Genomic DNA, 16472 nt, shown 5'->3' with positions numbered 1-16472 from the left:
ATTTGCAAACACAATGTAAATAAACTAATAACACATAGAGGGTTGTCCTGTTCGCATCTTTAATTGAGAACAATGAGTAAACCTCAACAGTGCAGGGGGAAAAAGTGAGTGAGTCCACTGGAATTACCTTCATTTCCAAACGGATTACTCAAAGGTAATAGTTATGGGCAAACACAATGTAAATAAACTAATAACAAATAGACGGTTATCCTGTTTACATCTTTCATTGAGCACACTGAGTAAATATCAACAGTCTGTGGAGAAGATGTAAGTAAGCCCATTGCAATTACCTACAATTTCAAATTGATTGCTTATAAGTCATAATTATGGGTAAACACAATGTAAATAAACTAATAACACAAAGACATTTGTATTGTACATGTCTTTAATTGAGAACAATGAGTAAACCTCAACAGAGTAGGGAAAAGAAGTGAGTCCACTGGAAATACCATACTTAGCGCTCGTAAATCAACAATGTAGATAAACTAATAACACATTGATGACGTTTGCTTAATTAAAGACATGACCATAACAGCCTTGTATGTGTTATTAGTTTATTTACATTGCGTTTGCCCCAAATGATAACTTATCAGCAATCCGTTTGGAATTGCAGGTGATTCCAATGGGCTCTTTTCTCCCTGGACTGTTGATGTTTACTAAGTGTGCTTATTTAAAGACATGATCAGGACAACCCTCTATGTGTTATTAGTTTATTGACATTGTGCTTTCCCACAATTATGACTTTTGAGTAATCATTTTGGAAATGCAGGTAATTCCGGCAGGCCCACTTGCATTTTTTCCCCTCCACTGTTGAGGTTTACTCATTGTTCAAAATAAAAGATGTGAACAGGACAACTGTCCATGTGTTGTTGTTTTTTTTTTTTTTTTACAGTGCATTTGCCAATAAGTATGACTTATGCGGAATAAGGCTGGGTTCACACTACGTATATTTCAGGCAGTATTTTGTCCTCATGTCAGGTCCTCATAGCAACCAAAACCAGGAGTGGATTGAAAACACAGAAAGGATCTGTTCACACAATGTTGAAATTGAGTGGATGGCCGTCATATAACGGTAAATAACGGCCATTATTTCAATATAACAGCCGTTGTTCTAAAATAACAGCAAATATTTGCCATTAAATGGCGGCCATCCACTCAATTACAACATTATGTGGACAGATCCTTTCTGTGTTTTCAATCCACTCCTGGTTTTGGTTGCTATGAGGACCTGACATGAGGACCAAATACTGCCTGAAATATACGTAGTGTGAACATAGCCTTAATATGGAAATGGAAAAATTTTTTAGTTTGTCTACAGACAATTTTTTAAACAGTTTTTGCCCCTCATCAGTAAAGAGCATGCACAGCGAAGAGTGCCAGAAACTGGCCATGCAGGGTCCTGCAACTCATCTCCCATTCAGTTTAAAGGAACTGACCCTGTGCCACCATTACATAGTAGAAGACCCCTGGCTTCAAACATTGATCACTGCTTATAGGTGCTGCTGATCACCACTGATCAGACATCGATGGCCTACTCTACGGATAGACCATCAAAGTTAGAACCTTGGACAACCCCTTTAAGGCATATCTCTATCCAACCAGTACTTCTAACAAGAACAGAACCTCAAAATTACCATCCACCAAGTGGATGACGCTTGAAAACAATTTGAATACTTTATTTCCCATGGAGCATTTCCTAAGTTTAAGCCTCCATACCACTGACACCCCCTCCCCAAGTAATCTATATCCCAGAATAGTAAAAAAAAAAAAACACATCCTACAAAAAACCAACCTCCCCACAACTACAACAAAGGAACCTATAAATAATATATCACCACTGGACTGGCTCCGGCCATAATGCAAACTATAATAATAATCTAAAATACTAACAAAACTATAGTATAGAGTGCCGATAAAATTTACTCACTTTCCTCTCCCCGCACTTGTGTATACAGAGGAGGCTAACATTCCATACAGGAGAATACGGCGGTGGCGGCGGCGCTCGGTGATTTACAGCCCTCCCACTTTCTAATTAACAAAACATCTCTTTGTAATGAGAACGGAAATTCATAAGACTCAGATAACAGATAATCAGAACTTTATGTCTCTCATTATTCTCACATTTCGGCGCTGCGCAGCGACACACATCTCACTCCATAAATAAGCGCACATACAATTTGTAGGTCTGTTAAACTTCATTAATTATTGGCTCGATTTATCAAGCTGTGCCGATGTCAAGTATTTCCTGCGCTCTCCACCAGCGTCACCGCTCCGGCTTAGAGGAACGACTCATGTACACTCAACTCCGGAGAACGGGAGCGGGGGAGGCAACTTACTAAAAGTGAAGTAAAGGAACGGTGGACCAATCAGAGCAGCTCTGGAGTATGATCTAACTCAGGATCAGCAACGTATGTACACGGTGACCCCACCAGCAGAATAGTGAGTGCAGCTCTGGAGTATGATACAGGATCAGTACAGGATCAGTAATGTATGTACACAGTGACCCCACCAGCAGAATAGTGAATGCAGCTCTGGAGTATAATACAGGATGTTACTAAGGATCAGTAATATAATGTATGTACACAGTGATCCCACCAGCAGAATAGTGAGCGCTGCTCTGGAGTATAATACAGGATCAGTAATGTATGTACACAGTGACCCCACCAGCAGAATAGTGAGTGCAGCTCTGGGGTATAATACAGGATGTAACTCAGGATCAGTAATCTAATGTATATACACAATGACCCCACCAGCAGAATAGTGAGTGCAGCTCTGGGGTATAATACAGGATGTAACTCAGGATCAGTAATGTAATGTATATACACAATGACCCCACCAGCAGAATAGTGAGTGCAGCTCTGGGGTATAATACAGGATGTAACTCAGGATCGGTAATGTAATGTATGTACACAGTGACACCACCAGCATAATAGTGAGTGCAGCTCTGAGGTGAAAAACAGGATGTAACTCAGGATCAGTACAGGATCAGTAATGTATGTACAGTCACCCCAGCCTTAGGGTATGTTCACATGTAGTCAACTGGTGAGTATCAATTTTGATTCCGATTGAAAGATATTCAACAAAACTGCTCTGTAATCAAAAACATGCATGAAAATAATCCAAAAAGCAACATAAAAAGGCTTTGGAGCTCATTTTCCATATTAAAACTAGCATATTTGTGAACACTGTGTGAACATAACCTTAGAAGTTCATATACTCTAATGCGACAAGTTGCTAAACTCCTTAACAGAAGCATCTACCCTTCCTATATTATAGTCCGCCCAGTAATAGTAGGAGTAAAAAATAAGAATAAGTGGAAGAAAAAGTAAAAAAAAAACAAAAAAAAAAACACATTCTAACCCCCCGAGTGTTAAAATGATCTGAAACGAAGCGTAATGGTGTGATAGCGGCCCGGTGTGATGTGACGTTGTGCGGGGTCATCTACCTCATTGCACGTTGCATAATGGCTCTACACAAAGTTCTGGTGGGTGTGAAATGCGTCGAGGCGTGCTTGTGAATATGTTCTGTGTTCAGGGAATGTGTGAATTAAACCTGACAATAATATGCACGAGTATACATACATTAGAATAAAATACCGCCACCGGCTGTACCGGTAACTGGTCATCAACACGTGGGGAATGAATTGGGCACAACTAATACACTGGGGAACCGTGTGCCTTGGGACGCTCTGTTGGGCCCTTTTGACAATGTTATCCCTATCCATAGCCGATTGCTGAGAGGGGCGGGGGCTGTTCAACCACAGGGCTCCCAGTTAGAATGCAGCATCTCTATTCATTCCGTTTGAATGCCGCAGCGCCATTCATTCCTTGTTAGAATGCTGTAGCTTAATTCATTCCCAGTTAGAATGCCGCAACACCCTTCATTCCCAGTTAGAATACAGCAGCTCCTTTCATTTCCCAGTTATAATGCCGCAGCTCCATTCATTCCTAGTTAGAATGACGCAGCTCTATTCATTTCCCATTAGAATGCCGCAGCTCCATTCATTCCCTGTTAGAAAGCTGCAGCTCCACTCATTTCCCAATTAAATGCCGCAGCTCCATTCATTCCCTGTTAGAATTCTGCAGCTCCACTCATTTCCCATTAGAATGACACAGCTCCATTCAATCTCTAGGAGTAGGAAGCCAGAAATGACCTTTCTCGGAGCTAACAGACCAGTGTCTACAATCCAAGCCTATCCTGCTAAAAGGGATTGTCCACTTCTGTCAATCCCTACTTGTTAGAAGGTTCCTGTAACAATAAAATACTGTAAACACTGATAACCCCAGCAATCTAATGATACACCTGACAGGAAGTGGTTGATTTTCCTGCAGCGCCCCTACAGGGGATATGAAGCATTACACTCTGCCCATTCAAATCAGTGGGCTGCCTGTGTAATACAAGGACAAGGTCCTCCAAAGAGAGAGACACTCTTTACAACCGCTGTCCACTTAGGTCAAGAGACAAGTAAGGATCTTGTATAATGAGTTATATCCTAGCGTCTGCCCTTTCTGAAGCTCATTATGTAAGACATCAGGATGACCGGGTGCTCCTCTGGTTCATTATAATGCAGGTCAATAAAGGTCATTGATATTTGAACTCATCACCTCAAGTCTGAAGGACTAGATGAAATATTACAAGATGCTCAGAGCTGGATAGAGATTTGTAGTGGCCCCCTGGGCAAAGAAGGTGGGGAGGGTTTAGTGAATGGACAGAAAGCTGATGCCAGATACAAGACAATTCTAACTTATGGAAGGGGGAGGGGGTCGAAAGGGATAAGTGAGCAGGAAGAGGAGACAAGCAGCTGTACAGTTTGGAGACTGTGCATGTAAAACACTAGATTCAGAGGTCAGTAAGGTCAGTGCTTATCTGGGATCTTGGTGAGAGAAGATTGCAGTGTTGTTTTGTACAGTGCTGCCCTTTCTTCTCTTCGTGCTCACTCATCCCCCTTGACCCCTCCCCTCTCCATAGGGCATAATGGACACAAAAATCCAGCTTTTTCTGAAGTGAGGCAGGGAGGTAGAAAAACAGCAGTTTGAGTACAGAAGGAATCTCTTTTGCTTATTAAAACCCCTTACGGAGTTTCTTAAAATCACTTGTACTATTGATATTTATTGATTTCTGTAAAATCACAGTTACACTTTAAGCTCTTAGATGTAGGCGGTATACACACTACCCATAGACAAGTGATGAGTGAACCTGCCTATAGAGATACAGAGATAGAGATAAGTACAACTCAGGCATGCTCAGGTCCGTTCGAGCTTGATCATTCACCATTGGCTGAAGAAGTTGGATGCAACCCTAGGGAGTCCTTGAAAACATGGAGACAACCTATGACCAACTGCTCTGGGTAGTTCGGATCCTAGCATGCTTGAGTTGGGTTCATCTCTACCAAATTGGTCGTGAATTCAATCCGGATTTGCCACCTGACACCAACCCAGCCCAGCGAATGTGCTAGTAAATATAAGTGGAGATCAGTGGGTGTTGGTCACATGATCACCACTGGTGCAGCACATCTGGCAGAGGGAACATGGAGAGGGTGAGTATTTACATAAAAAAATAATAACATTTTTGGTGTCATATCAGATTTGAACTAATTTGCTTTAATTTAATTTTATTTATTTTTTTAAAATTTAGAACAATGTTTATCCCTATAGAGAAGACTCCTGGCCACAGCTCTTCTCTGTACAGTTTGCTGCCCAGACATGTTTGGCTCCTCGTTTTTTTTTTGTATCACGCCTCCGCCATCTCTAGCAACACAAATTCCTCACTTTACCGCCCCCAGTACTTGCTACTGTTCCACTGATGATGTAATCATCACATGACCCCACCAAGAAAAAAAAAACACTAGTGCAGGTTCGTCTAACAGAATGGAGAGGGTGAGTATTTATGTACAAAATAACCTCAGCTAAATAAGGGCATGTACAGGAGCAGGGACTCCTGTCAAAGATAGGAGTCCCTGCACCTTGCTACTGTATTGGAATCAAATTAAGCAAAATTTTGGGAAAAATCTGAACAAATTTGAATTGTTCCAAATCGATTTGCTCGGGTCTAGTAGAGACTAAATGATTCCCGGCTATGTATTGTAGTAGCTAGTACTGCCATAGTACATTGTTCTAAAAATATAGTGACCTACACGCATTGTCCACCAGTATCTCCAGCCCTGGGTGATCTACTAGAAGCTGATTTGAAAAAAAAAATTCTTGCAAAATTCTATGCCAATCATTGTCAGGTCTCCAGTAATTCTTTCCGCCACTAGGGGCAGTGTTCTGCAGCCTTTCATTTGACAATGCGATCCATATGAGCCAATCGGCTGCTTGGTGATTATCTCCACGTATTCTGAAAGGCAACATCCTCTATGCGGAATTACTTACGACAGCATGTTGTCAAAATAAACCCTACCTATGAATAGGACCTATCCCCCCCGATAATGTGTTTATTCATTACAATTTAACATCTTCTACATTTTTTCCTTTAAATCATTACGTTCCCAGCAAACCCCAGTGAGGAGCCTGACTGAGTCATGCAACAAATCACCCGATTCTTCAGATTGTCCATGGAAAATGAATTGGTTTATTGCCGAAGAGCCCGGCATTTCCATGAAGGCATTAAATGTAGCATGAACGGAGTGTCTGCGCTAACGTATAGCTTGTCAGCGTTCGCCATAACGGATGTGGCAATCTCTCACCAACATCCCAATTACTGGATCTGGCAGGCCGATCAATCTCCCGTATGACAGTCCTAAAATGGGCTTCCTCTTCTATTGCCGGCAGAAGGATTGTCCTGTCCTCTGCATCGCCAAACAACGGGAGGGCTGAAATAGCTCAACGTCTTGGGAGGGAAAGTTGTGTGAGTACCCGGTGTCATAGACAAGTTCTAGATGTAACAACGTTGTCATAGCTCCACCTAGAACCTAGATCGTGACACGTAGATTGTAGAGATGATCGAACATCGGGATTTTTCAGGTTAGTTCGAACTGGAACCTTCTCGAACCTTCTCGATGCCATCCTGTTTCGTGGGAAAGGTGGAGACCGTCTGGAAAACAGGGATACAGGCGGTACTCGGGCTGTCTCCACCTCCACCACGGAATGAGAAGGCATCGGGAATCAAATGACGAAGGTTCGAGTTCGAACGAACCTGAAAAATCCCGATGTTCGATCATCTCTAGTAGAGAGACCCATCTATCTGATCACGCCTCCATGAAACATGCCAGTTCTGGTGCTTAAATTTCCAGATGACCTACTGACTATTAAGAGTGTGGTGGGCATGCTGTGTGATATATGAAAGAGTTACTGTTCTGGGAGAAGAACGAGGGAGGAGGAGCTGACCTTTAACCATCATCTTTTATCAGTGGAGTGATCCTGTCTCAAGACAAGGGAACTTGACAAACTGTTCGGGTTCGGGAACGTTCTCCAAACCTGAATGCTCGGCATTTGACTTCCAGTGGCTGGAGAAGTTGGATGCCACCCTAAGTCTGCCATAGGCTGTATACATGTTTTCCAGGACTCCCTAGGGAGACTTACAACTTCTCCAGCCACCATGAGTTAAATGCAGAGCGTTCAGGTTCGGAGAACATTGCCAAGTCCGAACAGCCATAGTGTACTCCCCTAGGCCAACATAAAACTTCACCAGCCATCGGGAGTCAAATGACGAGTATTCGAGTTCAAAGAACGTGGCCGAACCTAAACAATTTGGCCTGTTTGCTCAACACTACTCAAGATCGTTCTAGATGGTCCAACCCACTTAGTAAACGAGCATGAGAGCCCCATGTAACAGGGTCAATGATCATGCTTAAAAATTATCGGTTGTCAACTCACATAGTAAACGACAACCGATCTTGTTGATCGGCGCTGGTTTACCGAACCTCGGTAATCAGGTGGCCAGGGCTGCACAACGATCGCCAGATCATTCATGGAGCCCTTTGCGTTAGTTGACCCAGCTGGCGGACGATGATTTATAAGCATGTCATAATCGAGCGATTCTTTTTGGCTGATCATTGGCTCCATTACATGGGGTACAGGATTGGTAATAACTTGTTGGATGGTGGTGGTGTAACCAATGGTGGTCAACACTGATCACAAGATCTAAGGTCAACTGTCCTTCAAAGCCAATGTTTGGAAGTCCCATAGACAATAAATGGAGCATTATGGAGGGGGCACTATCACAAGGTATATCATCACTAATATACCTTATAACTTCCGGCACGTTCTAACAGTCTACACATCCACCCTCAGCAGATCTGTAGATCTCATAGATCGGTGATCGTTTACAGAACCTTAGGACCCTATTGTCGTCCAAGAAAACGTTATATTATTTTAATTTAAGTGATAATCTTTCCGTGTGAATGCAGGCAACGATCGAATAATTGTTGGTATGTCGTTGATCGCATTGTTTAAGCTGACCATAAGATCATCGTTAATCGTTGGCTAATCGTTCGGTTTATAGACACATTGTTTGTTTGTTCTCTGATGAGTAAACGATCCTAGTAACGATTATAATTACCACAGTAACTAATAACTATCGTTCTCTGTGTTGTGGTGATCGATTTCAGGTCGTTCCTTTACCGTTAATCGTTAAAAAAAACCCGCTTCATCTATCTATCTGTTACAAGGGACGATTATCGTGCGGAAAATCGGTATATCATTCGAATTTAAACGATAATCGTCCTGTGTTATTGCCGGCAACGATCGAAAAATCGTTTGTGTGCCGTTGATCGTTCATTTAGAATTGACCCTAAAATCATCGTTAATCGTTCAGTGTAATTGCACATCGCTCCTTCTTTTGCTGGGATTGGATGGAGCAAACGATCGTAGTAATAATCCTGGTAACGATCGTAACTAACGACCATCGTTCTATGTAATATAGTGAACGATTTCAGGTCATCAATTAACAATCTCTTTTGCGATCGTTTATCGTTAGTCGTCAATCGTTAAAAATTGCCTCGTCTAGTAGAACCCTTACACAGCTCAAGCTTTTGGTCGGGGAAGGTCACATGACCGTTTGCCCTTTGCTGCAATCGGTTGTTGCTGGAAATTCTCTATTAGATGGAAAAATGTGCGGTTGGCTGCCAATAATTTTTTTATTGGCTTAAAACTGCTCGATCAGCTGATTTTGACCCGATTACGTAGGGCGATATCAGTATTTGTTAGTTTTTTTTGTTGTCGTTGTTTTTTTTTTCCTTTTATTTGTGTTATTTAACCACTTAACAGAGATGCTATTTTTTTTTTTTTCTACATTTTTCTGGGCCCAAGGTCATCACCTTTTACGAGATATTTGTTTACTTTCAATGTTCTGTTGTTTTGTGCTGTTTTTTATGTTTTTTTTGTCATTATATATATATTTTTGGTCAATAACTATGCATTGCACTTCATTTTTTTTGAGTTTTATTAATAAAAGCATTTGACCTGTGCGGGCTGCATGTTACCTCACCTCTTTGTTTCATTATATACGAATTTGCACCTTCAGACAACTTTGACCTAACATGTTCAGAATGCTCAATGTAAAAGTTTTTGAATTATTTTAGGGGGTTCATAGCCATTGACACATAGCTGGTTATCGTCTCCATTTGCTTATATTAGATTACGTCTGCGGCTTCAGACAACTTTGACTGAACGTGTTAGGCCGGGTTAAAGCAGAATGTTTGTGACGCTCCTAACAGTGATTATTCTAGGGTGGGGGCTCAGGAGCAGCGCCAAAGACCAATAGCTGCCTATCTGCTCCATTTGATGACATTAGATTATTAGAAAACGATCTGCGTCTTCAGACAACTTTGACCTAACATGTTAAAAAAGCAAGGCAGACTCTTCTAAAGCTTCTAATGGTGATTATAGACTCCTTGTCTTATTACCCCAAAGGAACAAACAATTACGCTCAGCCAATCCAAGCACACTGTCTTTAGGTTGTGGGGAAGAAGGGAAAGCTGTCATCCAAATATTCCAATGTATATCCGGAATGCACATCCTTCAACTTTGTTATCTCGTCAGACACCTTGGCCGAGCCGCCTGTTTATTGTGTCTGCACGTCACGGGGACGGGGGATTTTTCTCGACTTCCTGTCAATCATTCCATTGACGAACACTACCGTCAGCTGTCAGCCTCTCCCCGGCCTGAACTGTCTGATAACAGGGAACAATAGACTGCATTAGGCTGCAGAAGAGGGAGACGCATGGCGGGTTTATATCACATATCGCATGCCCTTACACGCCTGCGAAATCCTTAACTACTGGGTCTCGCAATTGGGGACAGAACATAGAACCCATGGTATTCAATGGCCCCATTTACACGTCCGTAGGGTGTACGGGGACGCGATTCGTGCCGCCAAAAAAAAAAAGGATATATTGTTATGTGGACCTGATTTTGCGGCACGATCGCTACGCTAATGAAGCATCATGTAATTCGCGGGTCCAGGGTCACAGGCTGCACTACGGACGTGTGAATATAGTCTTAGGCTACATTCACACGTCAGTATTTTTCATCCGTTTTTTCCGGACCAGAAAATAAGGAATTCATTACATCCCATTATTTTCAATGGTGCTATTCATACATCCAGTTTATTTTGCGGATCCGCAATCCGTGACAAAAAAAAAAGGACGTGTTGTAATACGGTCCGTTATGATAGAACGGACACCCCCATAGAAGTTTATGAAGAGCACAACATTTGCGGAGAGTACCTTGCAATCTGCAAACCATCCGTATCACGAATCCGTTTTTTGGTGACATCACCAAGCTCCTCCTGTCTGATAGAAATGACTGTAAAATGGCCCCCAGATGACCATGTGACTTTTTTTTTTTTGGGGGGGGGGTTGGGACAGCAAATGACACCATTTTTGCCATCCCCTCTTTTTTCGGATAAAAATACAGAACACAATACGGATGCAAAACGGATGATTTTTTTGTGGACTGCGGATGAAAAGTAGAGGATCCAGATTTTCGTCCAGGAAAATATACTGACGTGTGAATGTAGCTTTAAGCCTAATTCACATGTCCGTTGTTCTGTCCGCAATTGCGGCCAGAACTTAAAACCAAGGTTATTCAATGGCCTCGTTCACACATACGGGGCCACGATCCGTGCCGCAAAAAACCTAGACATGTAATGCGGACCGTTTTTTTGCGGCACGGATCGCTAGTGTAATTAAGTGAAGCACGGAGCACTACGGATGCACACTCGTAGTGCGGGCCGTGGCCATGGGTCCGTGGTCGCAGACTGCTCTACGGGTGTGTGAATGAGGCCTTAGGCTACATTCACATGTCAGTATGTTTTCCTCTATTTTGATACGCAAAAAATCATCTGTTTTGCATCCGTATTATGTTCCGTATTTTTATCAGTTTTTTGCGGATCCGCAAAAAAAGTTGTAGTGAATAAAAAAGAGGGGATGGGAAAAATGATGTCATTTGCTGTCCCAATCCCCCCCCCCAAAAAAGGTCACATGGCCTCATCTCCTCCCATCATAGATCAGCACTTCAAGTGGGATAGGAGGCGAAAGTGATATATATATACATATATATATATATACTGCCAGTCTAGAACAGTTTGTTCTCGGAATGAGGGAGGAGGAGGAGAAGGAGGAAGAAGAGGGGTGTTAGGAAAGTGATGAGACAGGTAGTGATGGGTAGATGTGTTAGATTAGAACAGATTAGACTCATCTTCTCCCATCATAGATGTCAGAAGTGGGATTGGGGGTGAAAGTGACATATATACATAGAGGCAGGGCAGGCAGCTGCTATGGGGCCCATGCAGGAGGGGGGTCTGGGGATGCACAGGGAAGATAATACCCATCCTGTGTCCTTCTTCTTAACCCCTTATATACTGCAATCTGTTAGTGACCCAATGTTCACTTACTTGCTGCAACACAAAAAAGGCCTAGAAGCAAAACACAAGAAGGTCTCTGATTCACTGCTATGATAACCCCCTGAACTGAGCTCCTGCAGAGGTCAGGGGTTATCAGTGCAGCAGCAGAGATTTCCTTGTCTTCTGCTTTTTCGTGTTGCAGTATGTAAGTGAACTTTGGGTCACTTAAACACTGCAGTACGTAAGGGGTTAAGCAGAAGGTAGTCCGCTCCTGCACCTATGTTTTTAACCATAAGGGCTCCTAATGAGCCCCTATAATTAAATACAGTGGACTGACAGAGCAAGCAGCCATTGGATCCCTGCCCTGCCAGTCACTGTTGTGGCTGCAGGCAGGATTCTGCCTCTCTCTCTCTGTATATATATATATATATATATATATATATATATATATATATATATACACGCAGTGCCTTGTGTTTTGCGTGGGGGGGGGCATGCTCTATGCTATGGGGCCCGATGAATCCTAGCTACGCCCCTGTATATATATATATATATATATATAGATATATATGCAGCCAGTCTAGAACATCTTGTTCTGGGAATGAGGGAGGAGGAAGGAGGAGGAGGAGGAAGGAGAGGGGTGTTTAGAAAAGTGACGAGACCGGCTAGATAAATCCTCCGCCATGAGTCTCACGCAGACAACGCCAGCCCTTTTATGAGGCTTGTGTATCCTCTTGGAAGACCAAAGCCATTTAGGCCCACATGAGGTAATAAAGATCTGCTGGATGGAGACTAATAACCCAGGCGGCTGGATGCAGAGCACTTCAGGAGGAGAAGCTGCCCGTGCTTAATAATTAAACCCTTAAAGAACAGTCCACCTTAAATCCACCTTAAATAAGGAAAAAAATTATAAATTTAAGTCTGTTAGTCGCCCTGATCATTTCCATTACGTTGGCCTATCTGCTTCTCGGAAAGCTGGGTGACGACCCATATGGCCACCTTTATGTAGTTGTCACTCAGCTTTTTCTGATCCCTGAATAACATATCTGCAGTGAGGCAGGAGAGTGGGTTGTGCTGCAGCGTAACTAGCAAAGATGCGTCATTCAGGAGTCAGGGAAAGCTGTGTGGTAGCACTATGGAAGGTATAATGGCGGTCTTGTGGGTTGTCACCCAACTTTCCCAGAAAACATATCATTTAGGAACTCCTGTCTTGCCCTACAGATGGAGCAGCCTGTATTGTAGCGTCAGTTACATCATACAGATGGAGCAGCCTGTATTGTAGCGTCAGTTACATCATACAGATGGAGCAGCCTGTATTGTAGCGTCAGTTACATCATACAGATGGAGCAGCCTGTATTGTAGCGTCAGTTACATCTTACAGATGGAGCAGCCTGTATTGTAGCGTCAGTTACATCTTACAGATGGAGCAGCCTGTATTGTAGCGTCAGTTACATCTTACAGATGGAGCAGCCTGTATTGTAGCGTCAGTTACATCTTACAGATGGAGCAGCCTGTATTGTAGCGTCAGTTACATTATACAGATGGAGCAGCCTGTATTGTAGCGTCAGTTACATCTTACAGATGGAGCAGCCTGTTTTGTAGCCTCAGTTACATCATACAGATGGAGCAGCCTGTATTGTAGCGTCAGTTACATCTTACAGATGGAGCAGCCTGTTTTATAGCGTCAGTTACATCATACAGATGGAGCAGCCTGTATTGTAGCGTCAGTTACATCTTACAGATGGAGCAGCCTGTATTGTAGCGTCAGTTACATCTTACAGATGGAGCAGCCTGTATTGTAGCGTCAGTTACATCTTACAGATGGAGCAGCCTGTATTGTAGCGTCAATTACATCATACAGATGGAGCAGCCTGTATTGTAGCGTCAGTTACATCATACAGATGGAGCAGACTATAGTGTATTAGCAAAAATCATGTGGAGCTGATGGTTGAAGGTAGCGTATCATCTGATTCCTATTAAAACTTATTTTGTTAACATCCGTTTCACCATACAGATGAAGCAGCCTGTAGTGTATCATATTTACATCCTACAGATGAAGCATCATCAATTTCACCATACAGATGGAGCAGACTGTAGTATATCATCAGTTACCCCATACAGATGGAGCAGACTGTAGTGTATTCATTCACCATAAAGATGGAGCAGACTGTAGTGTATTATTCACCATACAGATGGAGCAGACTATAGTGTAACATTCACCATACAGATGGAGCAGACTGTAGTATCTCATTCACCATATAGATGGAGCAGACTGTAGTGTATTATTCACCATACAGATGGAGCAGACTATAGTGTCTTATTCACCATACAGATGGAGCAGACTGTAGTGTATCATTCACCATACAGATGGAGCAGACTATAGTGTATCATTCACCATACAGATGGAGCAGACTGTAGTGTATCATTCACCATACAGATGGAGCAGACTGTAGTGTTTCACTAGTTACATCATACAGATGGAGCAGACTGTAGTGTATCATCAGTTACCCCATACAGATGGAGCAGACTGTAGTGTATTCATTCACCATACAGATGGAGCAGACTGTAGTGTATTATTCGCCATACAGATGGAGCAGACTATAGTGTCTCATTCACCCTACAGATGGAGCAGACTGTAGTGTCTCATTCACCATACAGATGGAGCAGACTGTAGTGTAACATTCACCATACAGATGGAGCAGACTGTAGTGTCTCATTCACCATACAGATGGAGCAGACTGTAGTGTAACATTCACCATACAGATGGAGCAGATTGTAGTGTAACATTCACCATACAGATGGAGCAGACTGTAGTGTAACATTCACCATACAGATGGAGCAGACTGTAGTGTATTATTCACCATACAGATGGAGCAGACTGTAGTGTAACATTCACCATACAGATGGAGCAGACTGTAGTGTTTCACTAGTTACATCATACAGATGGAGCAGACTGTAGTGTATCATCAGTTACCCCATACAGATGGAGCAGACTGTAGTGTCTCATTCACCATACAGATGGAGCAGACTGTAGTGTCTCATTCACCATACAGATGGAGCAGACTGTAGTGTCTCATTCACCATACAGATGGAGCAGACTGTAGTGTAACATTCACCATACAGATGGAGCAGACTGTAGTGTATTATTCACCATACAGATGGAGCAGATTGTAGTGTAACATTCACCATACAGATGGAGCAGACTGTAGTGTCTCATTCACCATACAGATGGAGCAGACTGTAGTGTAACATTCACCATACAGATGGAGCAGACTGTAGTGTATTATTCACCATACAGATGGAGCAGATTGTAGTGTAACATTCACCATACAGATGGAGCAGACTGTAGTGTATTATTCACCATACAGATGGAGCAGACTGTAGTGTAACATTCACCATACAGATGGAGCAGACTGTAGTGTATTATTCACCATACAGATGGAGCAGACTGTAGTGTAACATTCACCATACAGATGGAGAAGACTGTAGTGTAACATTCACCATACAGATGGAGTAGACTGTAGTGTCTCATTCACCATACAGATGGAGCAGACTGTAGTTTCTCACTCACCATACAGATGGCGCAGACTATAGTGTAACATTCACCATACAGATAGAGTAGACTGTAGTGTCTCACTCACCATACAGATGGAGCAGACTGTAGTGTAACACCATTTTGCCATAGCAGCCTGTATAGCACCATGGGCCTTACTGCATAATTAAAGCGATATGTATTGCAGCATGGACTGTACCATACAGATGGAGCAGACTATAGTGTCCTACTTTTACCTACAACCTGGATTGAACGTAACCTCAGCCATCAGTATAATAGATGTCAGGACCTAAGACCCAGCGCGGGGGTCAGTAACATGTAAGTTATCTAAGGTTACAGATGTTACAATAAGGTCAGCTCCATCTGCACACAGCTAAGGCCATGGCTCCTACCACTAGACTGAAAACCTGCAAAAAACATACATAAAAAATACCAAAAATATAAAACGTACGACCAACCAATACATTTTGGCCGATATTTTGCCCTGTATTGATTTTGGCCCACATGATCCCCCATATTCCCGGATACCCCAGCATCGGGCCCAGTATACAGCATGAGGATGGAGCCTACCTTTGGCAATGATATCTTCTATGTCTTGATCGAACCCTAGCCGGTGGCATTTCCTCCACAGGCCCATGTTGGTAGAGTTGTACTGTCTATTGCACTCGTCGGCAGCGCTCATGGCAAAAAGCTGCCTCCTATTCCTAGTTAGAAGTAACTTGCCCTCCCACCGGTCCAGCTTGGACCTGCTGGCCCTTAGTGGAAGGTTGTTGTTGGAATTATAAATGAATCCAGGGTCGATCCTTCTATTCGTGAAACTTTTGCACCTTTCCCGGTGCCGTCTGGCATCCGTCTCGTACCAGTGGTCGGAGCAGATAGCCACAGCCAGCATGCCCAGGGCACACAAAGCCAAAGCCAGTCCAGCGTAGAGCAATAATCTTCCAGCAGCCATCCTCAATCTCACACGACCATCAACATTTTTATCAATTGTCTCTGTTTTTGTTTAATTTTTTATTATTATTTAATTTTTTTGCCTTAGGCCAAACCGCCCTCGAAGGGTTTTAGATCCGATAACCCCGAAATACGCTTAGACCTTGAAGTTCACACGCGCGGTCTCCAACCCCAGCATAGCAAT

The 16472-nt window shown here is 42.8% G+C and overlaps 1 protein-coding gene across 1 annotated transcript in view; it reads right to left on the bottom strand.

The window, feature by feature from the left end:
* The window catches only part of TMEM178B (transmembrane protein 178B), a 206580-nt gene extending 190291 nt beyond the window's left edge, over window positions 1-16289 (bottom strand). Inside the window, exon 1 of the mRNA XM_069967318.1 lies at window positions 15908-16289. Coding sequence (XP_069823419.1) covers window positions 15908-16289 — 382 coding nt within the window. The remainder of the gene's footprint in view (window positions 1-15907) is intronic.
* Between the last annotated feature and the right edge of the window lie 183 nt (window positions 16290-16472).

Source organism: Dendropsophus ebraccatus, chromosome 1 (assembly GCF_027789765.1).
Source record: "Dendropsophus ebraccatus isolate aDenEbr1 chromosome 1, aDenEbr1.pat, whole genome shotgun sequence".
In the NCBI taxonomy this organism is placed as follows: Eukaryota; Metazoa; Chordata; class Amphibia; order Anura; family Hylidae; genus Dendropsophus; species Dendropsophus ebraccatus.
This window is presented reverse-complemented; position numbering and strand designations above follow the sequence as displayed.